Source organism: Gadus morhua, chromosome 12 (assembly GCF_902167405.1).
Source record: "Gadus morhua chromosome 12, gadMor3.0, whole genome shotgun sequence".
NCBI lineage: Eukaryota > Metazoa > Chordata > Actinopteri > Gadiformes > Gadidae > Gadus > Gadus morhua.
Window position 1 is genome coordinate 25943602 of NC_044059.1, and position 17965 is coordinate 25961566.

At 45.4% G+C, this 17965-nt stretch overlaps 1 protein-coding gene across 9 annotated transcripts in view; it reads left to right on the forward strand.

Annotated features, from left to right (window-relative positions):
• Nucleotides 1-17965, forward strand: part of LOC115556263 (myosin IXB) — a 58965-nt gene that overhangs the window by 13016 nt on the left and 27984 nt on the right. For all 9 annotated transcript variants that reach the window (XM_030373422.1, XM_030373424.1, XM_030373426.1 and 6 more), the window contains exons 2-6: nt 4374-4592; nt 4722-4941; nt 5285-5794; nt 15024-15118; nt 17723-17785. In XM_030373422.1, coding sequence (XP_030229282.1) covers nt 4435-4592; nt 4722-4941; nt 5285-5794; nt 15024-15118; nt 17723-17785 — 1046 coding nt within the window. In that variant the 5' untranslated portion in view covers nt 4374-4434. The remainder of the gene's footprint in view (nt 1-4373; nt 4593-4721; nt 4942-5284; nt 5795-15023; nt 15119-17722; nt 17786-17965) is intronic.

Consider the following 17965-nt stretch of genomic DNA (forward strand, 5'->3'; position numbering starts at 1 on the left):
TCATTAGAAGCACACCCTTTCAGACCATTTTAGATTAGGAGGTCTATGGTAGTCCGTCTCCATGGCGGCGCGTACACACGCAGCGGCTTGGGGCTCTCCAGACTTTTAGGTTTTGTTAGTAAATGTTTAGTTGTAGTCTTAGTTTAATTTAAGTTTAATTGTGAAGTTGTTGCCACGCAATCATCTTGGGGGTCTCCTGACCATAGATTTTTGTTAGTAATAGTTTAGTTATAGTTTTATTTTAGTTTTAGTGTAATTGTTTACTTGGGTTGCCATGGCGATGGATACACAGCTCTCCAGGCTAAACGTTTTTGTTTTTTAATCGTTTTTTGTTTTTTAACACTAATGTGCCCTCCACTGGCAAAACAGTATAGCCGTGCTGAGCTCCTCATAAATCGTGATGTACATCGACTGTCAAGCGAGATATCCATCCCTCCCGAGATCCGCAGATTAGCCAGCGAAAGCTCTGCCTCAACAGGCCGGCAGAGGAGACGCTGTGAGCGGAAGCAGAAGCGAGGAAAGCGGGCCGGTGTACGAGCTCGGCTAAAGGCTAACCCATCCAAACCACCGCTTCCTTCAATCTTCCTAGCCAATGTTCGCTCAATACGGAATAAACTGGACGAGATTAGACTTCGACTCACAGCACAGAGGACTTTGACTCGCTGCTGCTGCATGATCTTCACCGAGACGTGGTTAGACAGCACCACACCAGACGCAGCTATCCAGCTAGCAGGCCGCACCGTCTACCGGGCCGACAGAACAGCTGACTCGGCTGTACAAAGGCGGAGCAGGCAGCCATCCAGAGGCTGATTAAAACAGCGGGAAGGATCATTGGAGTAGAGCTGCCCGACATCTTGTCCATCTCCTCCTCCCGTTGCCTGCAGCGCTCTAAACGCATCCTCACAGACCCTTCTCATCCTGCCCATCATCTGTTCCTGTTACTCCCGTCAGGGAAAAGGTTCAGATCAAAAAAGGCACGCACCTCCAGGATGGCAAAGAGCTTCTATCCCTGTGCAATAAGGCTCCTCAACAGCTTGACCACCCCACTCCCCACCCCCCTTCATCTCCCCCCAACCCCGGCCCAGCCCTCCCTGCCCCCCATGGACTGCACTCTAATACTTGATGCACCTTAACATGGAGATATGGAGATATATTGCTTTCATTATTTTTATTATTATTTTATGAATGATATTTATGAATCTATTTATTAATTGTTATTTATTATTATTTAGCTGTGTAAGTCTGGTTGCCTCTACTGTCTCGTTGTCTTTATGGCAATGACAAATAAAGTACTTTGAACTTTATGCGATCTGTTTTACATGCAACTTTATTAGCAAACATAACCACTGAACGCTATCCTCCTATCGCTCATTCATTCACTCAGAACAATGTCAGCCATGCAATCTCAATGGGAGCAGTTAGGAACTAGGCTATAGGGCTAGGTTATTGCTTAAACCAAACCCTTACAAAAGGGATTGCATTGGAAAAGCTCCTGTTACTAAGCGACCCACCCCATCTCCTGAGCTACTTCTGCATCCAACCGACACAATCCCGGGGCCCCTTCACAGAGGGCTTCATTTGTCTCTGTACAATGTACCGCTGATCTTTACTATGGCTGTAGCATTTAGCGCAGAAAAAAGGGGGTAGTGTGTGTACATCGTGTTTAAAATTGGATTGGCGATGTTCGAGTTTGCTCTTTGGCTCCAGTGTTGACAGTCAACATTGACCTATTGGATGTTCAGCTCCTGGTGCACAATGTGTTGAGAATGACGAGTTAAATCTAGACCTGAGATCTGTGGGTTGTTGAAAGAGTATTATCATGTGTGGAAATGTCTAATATCGAGAAAACACAACTAGAAATTGATAATGTGGAATTGTAACTTTACTTTTTTACTTTCATCTATGCAGATGATAATCTGATCAGTCTGGGGAAATGCCTGGCAAGTCGTATAAAACTACAATATAAAGGTCTAATAATGGTGAATAATATATTTATTGCTTAAAAACTAATGTAATAAATAACTTGTGTATGAAAGCCAACACGCTAAACAAGGCCTGTTTAAATTGGGTCATTTCAACCCATCAACTAACCCGTTTTGGATGGAAGACAACATAAACCATCTCTGCTTGAATCATGGCAGGCCCCCTCCTTCCCGAACTCGACCTCTGGTTCAGATTACTGTGCAGTCCTCAAGTGATTTAGGCCAGGTTCCTGTTCCCCTCAAGGAGGCGCTTGAAGTTTACAAAGCATTACGTTAGTCATACAACTTCCGGCTTTGTGATCCATCATCAGCCCGAACTATACCCAACAGTTATTCGGCCTGTACTGTGTCATCGATTTCTTGTGTACATTAAAATTGGTCACAGAGAAGGTACCACGGGATGAATCCCTTCAACAGAGTCTGCCAAATGTACTGCATTACCTGTGTATATTAGTCGGTTGTATCCTCTCAAAGCACTGCAGATCGTTTTTTACTGTACTATATATATTTTAGACAAGGGTTCTTGTCTGTGTTTTTATATCATTGATGGTAATGGTGTCTACTGTCTGCCAAACTGTTAATCACGTGATGCCCGTGCCAGCTTGCATTTCTGGCATCGCTACCGACGATGTACACTGCCAGGCATCGTTGGCAGAGGAGGGAATATACTGTGCTCAATTGGTCATGTCTGGCCAGATAAGGATAAGCTCTAGTAACACTCCGGCATTGGGGCAAAAATGAACATGTTGATATTGGAAACGAATGTGCAACGCTGTAGGGAAAACCGTTGCAGCAACGGTTTTCCCTACAGCGTTGCACATTCGTTTCCAATGCTAACGGTGCTACTGCTACAGCACTGTAGAACCCAGCTGCTCTGCAGACGCTGTGCCCTGCCTCCAACTGTAAAGGCGGCTGCGCTCTTCTTTAAGTGATTGCGTGTAACAGCTATCCCATTAATTTATAATATTGACTCATGTTACAGTTTGATACATGTAGAAACGGAAAACAGACTAATTTTTATCTTGTAAACCCTCATACTTATCTGGAAAACAAACACGGCGCCAAATGATTTTATTTATTCACAATGGATCTCAATATAGCCAGTTGTAAGTCATTGGATTTTTTTCTTTTCATGACCGATTTTCTGGTTTAGTAATTGTGACGTGTGTTAGAAGTAGGATGTATGCTGTACCGCAGTGATGAGGAAATTGGTAACATCCCTGGTAAGGCTCAAACAAGCCTATCCATTGTTTTTGGTTAATGGGCAGTGTACGTTTATATGATGTTGAGAGATGCATGCTTTTTAGTGCTGCCAAAAATAAAATGAAAAATGGGTTCGTCCCAGGCTGGGCAGAGCTGTGGTGATGTTGGTGGTCTTAAATTCATCACCCCAGTTCTTCAGTATCCCTTACGGTGCTGGTATTTGTCCAACAGCTGTTTCTGTTCATTGGTGAATTGGTATTCGCTTTTGTTCCGTTTGTAGCTAGCTCCACATTTTCCCGGGACTACACTATTTATACATCACTTGTGTATATATCACTTGACTAGCATGCGCCGCATGGTAATATGAACAATGAATCATCGTTGACAGACCAGGCATACATTTAAGGAATCTCAATAGAACCGCAGCCCCATGTTAACAGGTAAATTAGCAGATCTATAATAATCAAGTTAAATACTGAACATTTAGGGATTTCTTAGAAACTGGAATATCAAGAGAATCTGGCTTCATTCTCATAAAATTCATGCTTGGTATTTCCCTCAGACAGTCACAGAATTACCCTGCATCAAAATCTGTCAAGGGTGATGTTTTGATGATGAAGCTTATCTGTTTGAAATGTTTAACCCTGGGCATTAAGCAGTACTGACATTTCTGTATTGACGGAATAGGAACCGAAATCCATCACACATGCACCAGAAATGTCCATTTCCTTCTGCTCTACCGAAAAAAGGTTTTAAATAAAAACCCCAAGAGTTCCAATGAAAGTCTTCTTGCATGTGATGTCATGGCTTATGGCTAAAACCAGAACACTATCTTCTTGTCATCGCCCTCCTCCTCCTCCCTGTCTGGTTGTTCGAGGGCGAGTGTTATGTCGATGTTGTTTCTATGGTGCATTGCATAGCCACACTGTAGAGCAGCTCCTGCGTCACAAGTGACCAGGCAATTGCACCACAAACCACCGGCAGCTTTGTGATGTTACGGCAACATGAGATCACCATTATGTCCTGTATGGGTATCTTCTAATTATGTCCTTAACCGAAACTTTTGCAGTTATTTTATTGTAAACAGAGCGATGATGGATGGATGCCGACCCAAGGGTTTACTTCAAATCTCCAGCTGAGATACGAGTAGACGACTGACGCTGACCGACGTGCACATATGTCCTGCAGGTGCTGAGCGGTGAGTGAGGCGGTGGATGCGGCATGCAGAGGCCACTCCCCCTGGCTCAGAATGAGTGTCAGAGATGGCGCTGCCACAATGGCAACGATCACGAGCGGAGGAGGAGGAGGAGGGGGAGGAAAGGCAGCTAACCCCCAGGACGGCCGCGCCTACCTGCTTCAGATCTACCCACGGTTGGCTACAGAGTCCTCTGCCTGCTGCTATCTCAGGTTGGTCCGGCGTCATTCAAAACCGCCCTTCAATTCTATATTTTTCGTTTGTTTTTTAAACGAGAAGATTGAAGTCATGTAGCTGATCGCAGCCGATCGCGTTGTTTGCGTGTCTGTTTAACCAATCAGAGTTCAGAAGGATGCGACCGCCGCCTCGGTGATCTGCGACGCGGCCGCGGCTCTGGGGCTGGACCCCAGCAGGCTGTATGTGCTGGCCGAGGTGAAGGAGTGCGGCGGGGAGGAGTGGATCCTGGAGTCTGGGGACCTGCCCGTGCAGAGGCTGCTGCTGTGGCCCCGGAGGGCCCAGGAGGAACACCCCCAGAGCCTGGGCTTTTATTTCTTACTACAGGTACAGTAGACGAGCAGGGTCACCTACCTACTACTCATGTGGCTCAGGAGGTGGAGCGGGTCGGCTGGTAACCGGAAGGTTGCTAGCTCAGTCCCCGGCGTGTCGAGGTGTCGCTGAGCGAGACCCCAAACCCTAACTGCTCTCGACGAGCCGGCTGTCACCTTGCCTGGTTGCCATCGCCATCAGTGTATGAATGTGCATGAATTGTGCATGATTGTGTTAATGTTAGGCAATATTGTAAAGCACTTTGAGTGGCCGCTGGTTAGAAAAGCGTTCTAAATCCTACATTCGCTTTTACCCTCAATGTATTTGAATGTGCTCTGGTTTCACTTTTTCTCATCAGGAGAGCAACCGCGACGGCACCATCCAGTACGTCCACCTCCCTGCCCTGACCACGGAACAGCAGGCGCAGAGGCTGGCGGCCAGGGGCTTCCTCCCCCCCCCCCAGGATGACTTTGCAGACCTCTGCAACCTGCCCGCCCTCAACGAGGACAGCATCCTGGAGAACCTGCGCACCCGCTTCCACAAGAAGAAAATCTACACGTACGCCGGCAGCATCCTCATCGCCATCAACCCCTTCAAGTTCCTGCCCATCTACAACCCCAAGTACGTCAAGATGTATGAGAACCACCAGCTCGGCAAGCTGGAGCCTCACATCTTTGCCATCGCGGACGTAGCTTACTACGCCATGCTGAGGAAGAGGGTCAACCAGTGTATCGTCATCTCCGGGGAGAGCGGCTCGGGCAAGACCCAGAGCACCAACTTCCTGATTCATTGCCTGACCGCCCTCAGTCAGAAGGGCTATGCCAGCGGGGTGGAGAGGACCATTCTCGGAGCTGGACCGGTACTGGAGGTGAGGACTGTATTTATGCATTGTTGTGGTATTGTTTAGGGTTTTCCTTACACGAGCGTTGCACATTAAGTGTTCAATGTTAACATGTTCAACACGGCCAATTGAGAACACTACACACTGGTAAGAGCTGTGGCATCGCAAAGTGCTTCACAAGTATTGCCTCACGTTTGCCCATTCAAACCTGCATTCATACCCTGACGGCAGTGTCGACCATGCAAGGCAACAGCCAACTCGTCGGAAGCAATTAGGGTGAGGCTAGTTAGGGTGGCTGGTGTTCCTGATGACTTTCTGCAGCTCCTAATGAGTCATGGGAAGTCAACGATGAGTTAATTACTAAGACAGTGATTGAAGTGTAAAGTGAGTGTTTTCTGTTCACTTGATGAGGAATGAAGTTGGCTCTCATTGATGATCTCATCGATGCTTCGTCATAAAGTGACTCATAAGTCTTTCTAACACATACACACACATGACCGTACATGGTAACTCGGTAAGTATTCATTAATAATCATAGCCATCTTCCTGACTATGAATAATCAGACCATGTGGTTTAAATAATTAATTTATTAATAGATAGAATTCGTTGGAATCAGTACCGGAAGTTACAAGCAAGTCATTTCATTGGAACCCCAGCTTGAAGTGAGATGGTGAGATGATAGTCTGTTGTTAACTTCTGTGGAGTACGAACCTCCTGCATCAACTATACTTGGTTTTAGCAGAACAATTTGTTTATGTTGATGTGGAGAAGGTTTTGAGAATCATTTCCGTCATTTTGTGGTGAACTATTGACTCAGCAGACTTGGTCAATACTTGCATCTTTAACCTGAGGGAAAAGCCATGGGGACTGGCCATAAGCAAACAGACTGTCTGGCTATTATCTGACAGACATTCTAGGTGTTGTCCATATTGCTGATTGACTAAGAGAAGATCCAACTTTTTGCACATGGAATATATTTGTAACTCGGTCATAGGCTTAAAAGTTAGTATAACTTGTGAGACCTTAAGAAATCCAAATGTTGTTTCTGATTTTAACTTGGGCCTTACTGTGCTAATATTATTGTCCCATTTAATTCCTAAATTCTTGGAATACTTAGTCCCGGCACTTGAATATCAAAGTTCATCCTAGCTCATGTATCTGGTGCGTGCTTTGTTTGTTTGCTTTATACTTGTACGTTGCTGTGGACAAAAGCAACATGCATGAATAAATGTGAATGATTTGTTCCACAAGCACTGTAACACATTGGATTGATTGAATTGTTGAACTTCCCTTGAGCAGTGTTGTATAGTGAAGGCAGTCGGTAGAAGTGACTTAAGATCAGTAAAGGACAGCCGGTCTCGGGATTGAGGTAGCGGGATTGGGTAGATGTGTAACAGGCCTAATCATACACACTGAGTCAGCACTTTTCAATGAAAAACCAACCTTTGCCCAATCCTCTCAAGACATACTGTCAGAAAACACTACTTCCATTGTTTGTGCAAAATTTTTTAAATATTCTATTCTGTTGATTTTCTCCCGTCATGCTTATCAGGCAGTAATAGGAGGGAAATGGGGATTATTGTTGATCAGCCGGAGAAGTAACTATCCAGTCTATCTGCAGAATAAAACTGTTGTGAATCACTGTAGTCCTCTTGGTTTGGACTCATAGGAGTTGCATCCACTGTCCATAAACAAACGCTTTCAAATAGCAGAGTAGCTGTTGATTTCTTACGGTTTGACAACTGGGGTCTTCGTCAGGCCGTGCTTGTTCTCTCTGTGATTGTTTTCTTAGACTAAATACCATTCTTTATTTAGGTGGTTATGGATTTTCTTCCCTGTAATGAGAAAAGGATTCTTCCTTCAATTTCACATATGGAAGGATTTACAGTCCCTGCCCCCTTGATCAGGGACGGCACTGGGGCTCTCAGAGAGAGACGCCGTACTCACTCACGTACTCCAGGTCACCGGAGTGTTTGTCTTGGAGCATATGAGGAAATGGACCCCACCATTTCCTATCACTACCTCATTGTTTAATGTTCAAGGATGGATGACTTTCAACCTTGCTGCAGCATCTATTTGAAGTGATCCGGGAATTTGTCCATGTTGTTTTAGTGGGGTGAATTCTATGCTGTAAACTACCTAATTAGTGGCCTGTACACACACCTTGGAGCAATTCAAACACACATTTTACAGTATTTGGTAATCACTTATTAACCTTGGCGGTTAGAGCACCAGCAATATCCTGTCGATACATCTTCACTGCATGCATTCCTTTTATTATTTCTAACCAATGTCACTAAAAATAGTACTTTCACCAATATATTCTTTCGAGTCATGTAGGTTTTATACATCAAACGAGCGGCGGAAACCTCTGTGGTCTATCAATACCACGGATGTACACTGCTCACCTCGCATTACCCCTTTGAGGCGATCATTTACATGAAGTTGAACTGGAGCAGCTATTTTATTTGGAAAGTAACCCGGAGGGCCCAGAGATGGGGGGAATAGGATGAAGCATTGCGTTGCATTACAGAATAAAGCTGCAGTCATCTGAGCATGTGGCCTCCAGGGAGATCTCCAAGGGCTCTGAGCCAGTTGCATGCAGCGCCGGGTTCCTGATGTGTGTGTCAGAACAAGCGCCGTATCTCAACGACCAATGACAGGTCAAAAGAGGCGTGGGGGACGGCGAGACTTTCCCTGCCGTCAGCAGAATCCTGCTTCCTTTTGGCAGACATGTCGCCTCTCTTTTTACATTGCAGTCCTCGAAGGCTCTGTGTTGGTTACCTCTCTCCAGAACTGTGGTTGGAGGAGCAGACACAAAGGCTGGATCGGTGTGGCCCGACCCCCATCTGAAGAGGGAACAGAGATTGCGTTCCAACCTCAGTCGTGTCTGTCTTGCCAAAAAGGATGCTAGCAAATGCATTTTGTGGTAATAGACTGAATACGTCTCTGCTGCAGGGACATAGAAAGAGTCCTGTTTTTATTGTTGACTTGCTAATTTGTCCATACAATTAACTGGTTTGACAAACAGATCAGTCTGGTGAAGCTTCGGTCTAGTTGCATTTGTTTCAGTCGGGTAAAGGTCAGCCTTTATTCCCGAGTTAAAAAACGGTTAACACAAAACTGGAAAGTGGAGAAAGCCAAGAGTTCCTCAAGTTCCTGAAAAATGTCTCGCTAGTGTTCACTAACGTGTGGTAGAATACTGTTTACAGATACTGATACGGATGTGTACGGATTCTTTGGCTAGGTGTATATATGTGTTTGTGTGTTTGACGGCCTCTGTGTGTTTTACTGACTGTTTGTATCTCCAGGGGCCTTTGGAGAGCCCTCCAAGATTTGGTCACATACTGAAGACATGAGATCATAGTTTCTGTAACTGACTGTGGTCTTCTATGTAGCCTCCTGTGTGTTCTGCTGCCTCCAGGCTCAATGCCCCTGCTCTGATAAAATGCTGGTGGACATAATTAGCTATTATACTTGTGTCCGGCCCATGTTATTTGCCTAACTGTGACGCGTTTTTGAGATTTCTACCTAACCCATACAAACCCATAACTTTGCGCATGCAGTACAGCTTACCTGCTCTGAATAGTGGTCTTGCTGCTGAACCGGTTGAACTGGTTTGCCTTCTGTTAGTTATTTTTACAGCATGTTGTTTTTCCCACCTTCTGTGTTCTGAAGGAAGTCTCGATGTCAGTAGGGCTTGGTGCTTCCAGAGAATAAGGTGATGCCATGCCAAGTGCCTGTCTGAGCTAATTCTCAACCGACCCTAAGTCGGCTCAAGTGACTGTGTTTCCTTGTGCTGCTTATTCACAACTGTTAGACATTTCAGAGGGTAGTGATGTTTTTACCGATAGAGTATATACCGATACAGCATCTAGCAGCGTAAGCATTAATAGCACTTGTTCTTATTGAAGAGTTCTCTTACGATGACAAGCAATGTTTAGTAGGTTCACTCAGTGTCGACAACCAATATTTTAGACATGGCGCGTAGATTGGAGATTAGGGCTGGGTAAAAAAATCGATTTACCGTAATATATTTTTCGATTGATTTCATTTCAATTTTGCAATATCTATTCATAGGGCATGAGATCGTTGTTTTTTTTGTTACCATAATTATTATTTTTGCACAATGCCTTAATGCAATTTGAAGTGATGACATTTTGTAGTTCAAGCACAATTGCAATTCCATTTCAAATTTGCACTTTTGAGACTTGAGACAGTTTTGTTTACAGCTCAAGTTTAAACTGTCCAATTTACAAGCTTACACTTAAAACCTGTTGTTTAAGGTGAAGAGAAAAAATAAGGTACATTTGTATTTTGTAACACAGTTGAGCCATTTTCATTATTTAAGAGCAGATTGAATCTAATCGAATCATGAATAATCGATTCAGAACCTTATGAATCTAAATCTAATCTATTTAGTAAATTGGCCACGATACCCAGCCCTATCGGAGATGACGTGTTTCCCATTCCGACTTTCCACCTCTGACCATCAACGAACTCAGCATTACATTGAAGTGTTTGATGTTCTTTGCCTGTGTCTTAAATGAGCTAGTCACGTGATGGTTGGATCGGCATATAGACTTGCGTACTACACCGATACCCGAGGCATTTTAGGCAGTATCGGAGGAGTTTGTGATAGAGGTACCGGAACAACTCTACATGCATTATTACAGATTCTAGGTTCATATTATTAACTTTAACTAACTTTAATTAACTTTTATTAACTTCTCGAGAGACGAAAGCTTGGTGGCGATGCTTGTTTACCCTGTTCGTTGCGTTGTAACACCTTCTGGATTACAGATCCTCGGTAGTCCATCTCGATATTAATTAATGATAAAATAATAAGTACGCGCCGATAGAGCCAGTTCCCAGTTTTTTCAGTTGGGTTTTCCTGCTATTCAGTGTGATGTATTCAAGGTTGATCATCTGATAGAAAACGAAACAAGGCTGGCTTTGGCTTGTATAATCCAATGAAATCTGTCTCTTTTTCTATACTTCAGATCAGAAAACCAACGTACATGACTTTATTTTATCCATTTGTCTGCCTTTCAAGTTGTAAACCTCTACCTTGTTCGATATCTTAATTGAATCAAGCCATGGGTTTTCTTTAATTCACATTGGTTCCCCGACAGGAAGTCCTGCTCATACAGACATATCCTTGACAGGAAGCAGATTGGTTACGATGTAACAGCGGTAGGCCCCTGTTGCCATTGGCTCAGAGTCTTTGGGGTTGGCTTATGAACAGGCCTCTGCATTGTGTTCTTGTTCAGGAAGTCCAAAGGAATAGCTGCCAGTTCTGTCTGTACCACTATTGTGTATCTCTTGTTTAATGGCACTCTCTTGATTCATCAGCAATTTATGGTCACAACGTATTTAGACAATCTTCAGAAATATATCTATAAAGCCAACCTCAAAGTGATGGACATGCCTGCCCCAACACACTCATGCATGCACATGCACCCACACACTGATGAAGCCAACATTCTGATCTTAATCACTTTGATCAGCCTTAAGTTAATATATTTCAGGCTTATCAGTAGGATGTGCTGTTCCTCGCTGGTGGAATGTGTTTGGCATGTAGCGACCTGTACCGGGCCAGTTCCGAGGCCTGTTTGGTGGTGCTGGGACCAGACCGCAGACTGGAGTTAAACGTGGTACCCTCCCTGGCTTGGGTGGGGCTGCCTGAAACGGCTCAGATCTGGTAAAAGGCCGCCCTACTCCCACAAGATTACTGCTTGAAATTACAGCTTTTCTTTTTCCTTTTTTTCCCTGTGCTTTGTCGACCTTCCAACGGCCCACTTTTCCTCTCACGTTTCCTTGTGTTGCCTTACAACATGTAAAACCAGTTAAAAAGGGAAGGTGGATTTCAATCTGACTAGAGGTCAGCTCACGTTATTCCTTCTATTGAGTCACCTCGGTTAAGATGCATTATGCAGCATTCTCAATGAGTCTCGTAGCTCAAATCCCCCCCCCCCCCCGTGTTGCTCTTCAAAACAAGAATCAACTGCTCTGGGTCCACTCGGACTATGCTAGCGTCCAGGGCCAGTGAGCCGTTGTCATATGATAACTAGACAAACGTGCTTTTGTTCTTTAAAACATGTACAGCATGCGCTTCGTTTTCATTATTTACCGTTCCTTATGAACGCTCCCCTACGTGCATATCCTTCCGTTGACAGAGTACTACGACCGCGATACTGGCGCCGAGGCACGGAAGAAAAGCCCCCTCGCCCTGTCCCTAGAAGGCGCCACACACCACCTCGAATGCCCTGCTAGCAGGCGTTAGCACGTTGTTGTGCCGTTGCATTTATCGACATTGTTCAAACCAGCGTTGCTGAATGCCATTGAGACAGTTGTTGTTGTTGTTGAGGACCAAAGAATCCTCTCTTTGTGAACAGTCAGTTGAGCCACAGCCCCGGGGGTGATTTGGGAATTGCATTTGGTGGCTCGTCGAGGAGGCACCCAGCGGGGCAGACTACAGAGCCGTAGCTGTCTATCGACGTGTATTTGTTCAATTGATCCCGTCATGTGAACTCAGCAAACACATTTTCCACATTCGGAGCAAACAAACAGCGTTTGTTATTTTCGTCAGCGTGAGCGGGAACCCTGGACAGTTTGCCTCGGATGGCCGTGATCACTTCATAAGACGTTCCTAACTTGTTATCCAAGTATTGACTCTCTTTACGCAAAAGGAAGTAGAGTACAGTGTGTGTGTGCGCGCTTGAGCGTGTCCCCTCTGTACATCCGTGTTTGTGCATACCGTTGGCCCGAATGAATGTGGGAATTCTGGTTGCGGCAGTTGGATTGTGTAGCCTCCCTTTGTGATCGTATCCACGCTCTAGCGAGGTGCCTGGGCCCTGGCAGCGCCACTGGAAACATTTAACAGTCACTCTGTTGGGCCGGTAGACATGGAAGGACTCAACCGTGGCTCAGTTCAAATCGTAATTAGGACTAGTCTCCAAGACAACGGCTCAAACCCTTTCACTGATGAATTATAACCTTTTTTTCCCCTTCCCCTCCCCCTGTCGTGTTTTCCTTTCTGTACCTCACAAAGATTATTGATGAAATGCAGGTGAAGACAGTCAGTGATACAGTACTGAAGGCACAATCTTTTTATTTTTTTCAAGTCAACCACAGAGGGGAACTGGTCAGGTCAATTTTGAGAATTTTGACATGTGCAGCATTTTGTTGTTTTGCCTCAACACTTGCATGCAAACGCACTTCTCTTAGTTCACGTAGGGTCTCTATTTGTATCCCACAATCTTTGCTTCCTCCTCCCTCCTTTTTGTGTTACACAGACACAAAGAGCAGTCCGTGTTTCAATGGGGAAACTAGCCCACAGGTAACCATGGACACACGAAGGCTTGGCAAACCGTCGATCCACTAACGTATTACCTGGGGGCGCTGTGAGGCAATAGGAGCGTTCATTTGGGGCATATTTAAGTGTTGCTTTGACATGTTTAGCATTCCTTCCATGGTGGAGGGGTTTTGGCCTCACAAAAGGAGATTTCTATGTCGATGCAGTCCTCTTTGCTGGTGGTGGAGCAGTAAAACACTGAGTCGAATGGATAATGTAATTATCGCTCAATCGCTCACTCACTCTCTCTCTCATATGCAAACACACACCACACACAGATACACACACCAACACACGGGGGGCACAGACGCATACACAAACCTAAAAAACTGGCGCAAGTTGTGCTGACCTTTAGTCATGGCGGACCACACCTGAATAAATAGATGTCGAACACACAGATGTTTGGTTATTTATTTCCAATAAACTCCCGCCAAACGTACAGAAACACTCCAGAGGTCTGACTGACGGACACAAATGCATTCAAACACAAACACGGATACTGGGAATGTAAACTCCCGAGTGCGCCGAGCCCTGTCCAGACAAGTTGGGCGTAGACCTTTCTTTTTTTTTTTATTGATGATTTTGGTCACGGGTGACGAACTTCCTGAACGTAGTCAGACTTTCTTCATCTTCCTGACTGCGTCACCAAGAAGCTGCCTCTACTACTGGTTCCCCTGGGAACACAAAGACATTTTAAGGCTACGCTTTTTCTGCGTTATCCCATACTTCCGCCTGGTGCATTGGTGTAGTTCACCGGCACCGTGAGAGAAGAACATAAAATGGCTGTAAAATTCCCTAGTACTCCTGACAAAAGGGAATGGCTTCAGTATATTTTTCGTAAAAAAAATGTGGGCGCTCTCAGATGCTAATGTACGCCGTTCTGGTAAAAAAAAAAAAGAGAAGGAAATGGGTGTGTGACTTTGTGTATCTCCACAAATGGTTTGGAATTCGTTCTGCTATTCGTGTGGAGCTCTCAAAGTAGTGTCTGTTTAATATGCATCAAGTCAACTTCCCCTGTTGTGTGTCTGAGAGGAGGAGGAGACGACGATAAAAAAGGAGTGTGACCGGCATCAGAACAGTAAACAGGGGCCCTCTTTGAGACCTTTTGAGCTGAGCTCTGTGTGTCCCTGGTTGGGTATGGCTTCCACCCCAGAGTGGGGAGGGGGTTCTCTGTTCCTTTCTGGTCTGACAGCCCTATACAGATAGCCCCCTCAGCCTCATTTATCATCCACCACCTAGTGTCTCTCGCTGCACACACGCACGCACGCATACGCACGCGCAAACACACAGAGAGAGAGAAAGGGGAGATGCTTGAGAGGATGTGTAGGATAACAGAGGGATGAAAGTAAGAGAGATGGAACGAAAGATGGACTTATCTTAAGAGCGGAAAACAAGCAACAGATGCTGACCCTTTTTTAAGTGTCCTAGGAGCAAAGAAGACACACATTCTCACACATAAACAACCACTCACACACACGCACACACGCACTCTCTCACACACACTCACACCCACTCTCACTGTCTGGCCTCCTGCTGTGAGGTCAGCTGCTGTTTTCAACCAGTCGTGACCTTTGGGCCCTGGAGGTTGCTAGTTGTCATCCTGATTTGTTGTTATTGTTGTTTTTTGTCTGTTCTTTCCTTAATTGTAGGCCAACAGATGGTAGGAGTCAGTCATTGCCTTGTTAGGGTTTTTTGTTGCTGATACGTCCAACAGATCTGCATGCTTGATGTTTCACTCTTTACCTCTCCACAAATTTGTAGTTTAATATCTTGGCAATTCCCTGCATGCAATTTATGTAAACATACATTTTGAGGTAAAAAAAAAAGTAATAACCTAACCCTGTGTTTTTCTCTCTCTCTTTTCCTCTATCTCTCTCTCTCTCCCATTTCCCCGCTAGGCCTTTGGGAACGCCAAGACGGCCCACAACAACAACTCCAGTCGCTTTGGGAAGTTCATCCAGGTCAACTACCTGGAGAGCGGCGTAGTGAGAGGGTGAGGAGCCGGCGCTGCCCCCTGCATCCACTCTGCACACAACCCATTTTCCTATCAGCCACCTCTCACAAGTACATTCTCACGCAGACTAGCTCGGGGAGGGTGCGTACGCTGTTCCGGAGAACCATGAATTGCAAAACGACACGCGGCGCTTGTTAAAGGTCCCTTCCTGTCTTTACAGCCTCTTCCTGTCTATAGGAGTGTTTCTACTCACCGGTATCTCTGCACCGTTTACTGTCAACTGCTTATTCTTACGTCATGCAGTATGCTCAGACTCCAGCCTCAAGTTCACTGGTTCCTCTTCTCCCCTTCTGTGGAGTCAACTCGTGTGGTCGGCCACTGCATGAGAATCTAGCCCGCCGTGTCACTTCCTCACCCCCCCCCCCCCCCCCCCCCCGCTGTGAGCAGTTGAAACCATCTTCTTTTATAGATAACGTGCATGCATATCAGTGGCAGCTGAGTTTATATATGCGGCAGTAACGGGGCCAGAGGCGACAGCTGCTGGGTGCAGTTCATGGTGAGGGGCCAAGCAACAACCTGATTAGGCCCTAAAAGCACCCCATACTCATCGTCCTCTATTGGATTGCTTTTCCCCCAGAGGGGCTCGTAATCCAATAAGGGTCGTTGAATTCATTTAGCGGGCTGACGGCTGGCCGTGCTGCAGTGTGAAACCCCTTTTAGAATGGTAGCGCAAGGCATGACCCAAATACACACAGACACACGCACACACACACACTGCGCTGATCATCAGTGCTCTGATTGTTTTCCTCTCTTCCTGTGGTGCGTCTCCCATGGTGGCTTTGAACCAAACGGACACTCATTTCTCTAGTACCATGGAGCTCCACCGCGGGCCTAACAAAAGCGGCTATCTCTCTATCAGTCCACCGGGATTATTCGGCGTGTCCATGAAGGAGATTAACAAAGACCCGAACGGGACTGGCTACTGTTCCGATCCGCTTTGGCTGAAACACCAACTGACATATTTCAGTTTGCTCTCAGACCCGCCTACCTTTCTCTCCACTGGGATGCGAGTGGGCTGTGGTCAGAAATGTCAAACTCTTCAGGGGTTGTGTAGGGACTGGGCAGTTTATACAAGGTGTAATCAAGTGTGCGCGTGAGTGGCTTTGTATTTGTCTTGTGTTTCTCTGTAATCATGCAGGTAACTATCTGATTCTGTACCCTTGAGTTTTGGACTCAAGGATAATGTGTGTATGTGTGTGTTCCCTTTCAGGTGTGAGGTCTGGGTTATGCCTTATAGATGCAGACTGTTACATAACTAGCACGTGTTGCTGGAAAAAGTCTCTTGTCCAGCTTCCTGCAGATTACTTTATTTTTTGTTAAATTACAACAGAGGCCCTCAACTTCCCTTTTTACTATTCTCATACTTTATGGGCCCTACCTTTGCTTTGCTCCATGGTGTGTTAACACAGGAGGTGTAGGTAACGAGAGGAGTGACGAAATCTGAAGGAGATCAAGTAAACAGCGAAAAAAGTATACAGAACAAAACCCTGAAGATATTTAGTGCCATAGAATAGTTTCCCGTATATTTTCGGCGTGGAGCTAGGCTTTGTCTCCTACATTATGTGGACGGGCTTGAAATTACATTAAATCTTCTGCGCCATAATAAGTACTCTTGGGAGGACTCAGGCTGGCAAATATTTACAGCCAAGCCTGCATATACGGCCATGGTATGTTCCGATGTTATTTTTGATGCTTCTACCAAGGACTCTTCGTATAAGCGGTGCCATTAAGCGCTCGAAGCTTTCATGGTGGTTAACATTTCTGTGGAGATCTGTGGCTTGCTCGCTAAAAAGACATGCCCGTAGCAAAGACATACGACACTAATCCAAACATTATTTTAGAGCATCAAGCCAAGTCCCCCCCCCCTCCCTTCCAACCCACTGCACAATTGAAATCTGATTCCTTTTTTCTATTCACTCTTTAGGACTAACTTCAGTACTTCTCAATAAACGTAGAAGAGTGTTCAGAACGATTGCATTCACTCAATACCTTCAATAATAATAGATCAAGCATCATTCTGGTGCCTTTAATCTTGGTGTCCATTTTGACCTTTGGCACATCTCCCCCTATGTCACGGCTGGTTGATATTAAAAAAATGATTCAGCCCATTTTATAAAATGGGTCTATTTGTGTCATAGGGCACGTGGCCATTGCATGTCGCCTCATGTCTGTCTTCACTTCCTTCTGCTCCTTAGATGGACACGAATAACCTGAATTGGTATAGGGAAACGGCATAGTAATTCTACGAGGCGCTTCAAGGCAGATTCCGCCGTAATATAATTATGACAGATCTGATTTACACGTTTTTTGTCTCGAATGCGAACACACACACACACACACACACACACACACACACACACACACACACACACACACACACACACACACACACACACACACACACACACACACACACACACACACACACACACACACACAATTAGAGTTCATGTTAATTTCCACATGATATTCAGCCTTTTCTAGGGTGATAGGGTTGGCAGCCGATAAACTTCAGTGATTGATGCTCATGCATTGACTTCCCTTCCATGTTGTTAATTCCCTTCTTCCTTGTCTTTTCTCCAGGGCTGTGGTGGAGAAGTATTTGCTGGAGAAGTCTCGCCTGGTGTCCAGAGAAGAGAACGAGAGGTGAGGGGCCACTCGGGGGGTCATCACCTCTCTACCTCATGGACCTTCATGGAGCGCTCAGAACGAATGGGGAGGAAGGGTTATAAAGAGGCTTTTAGTGTTTTGATAATGATTCTGAGTGAAGGCCAAATCCCAGCCTTGGACCGGTTTGTTCATCTACCAACACACGTGCACGCGAGT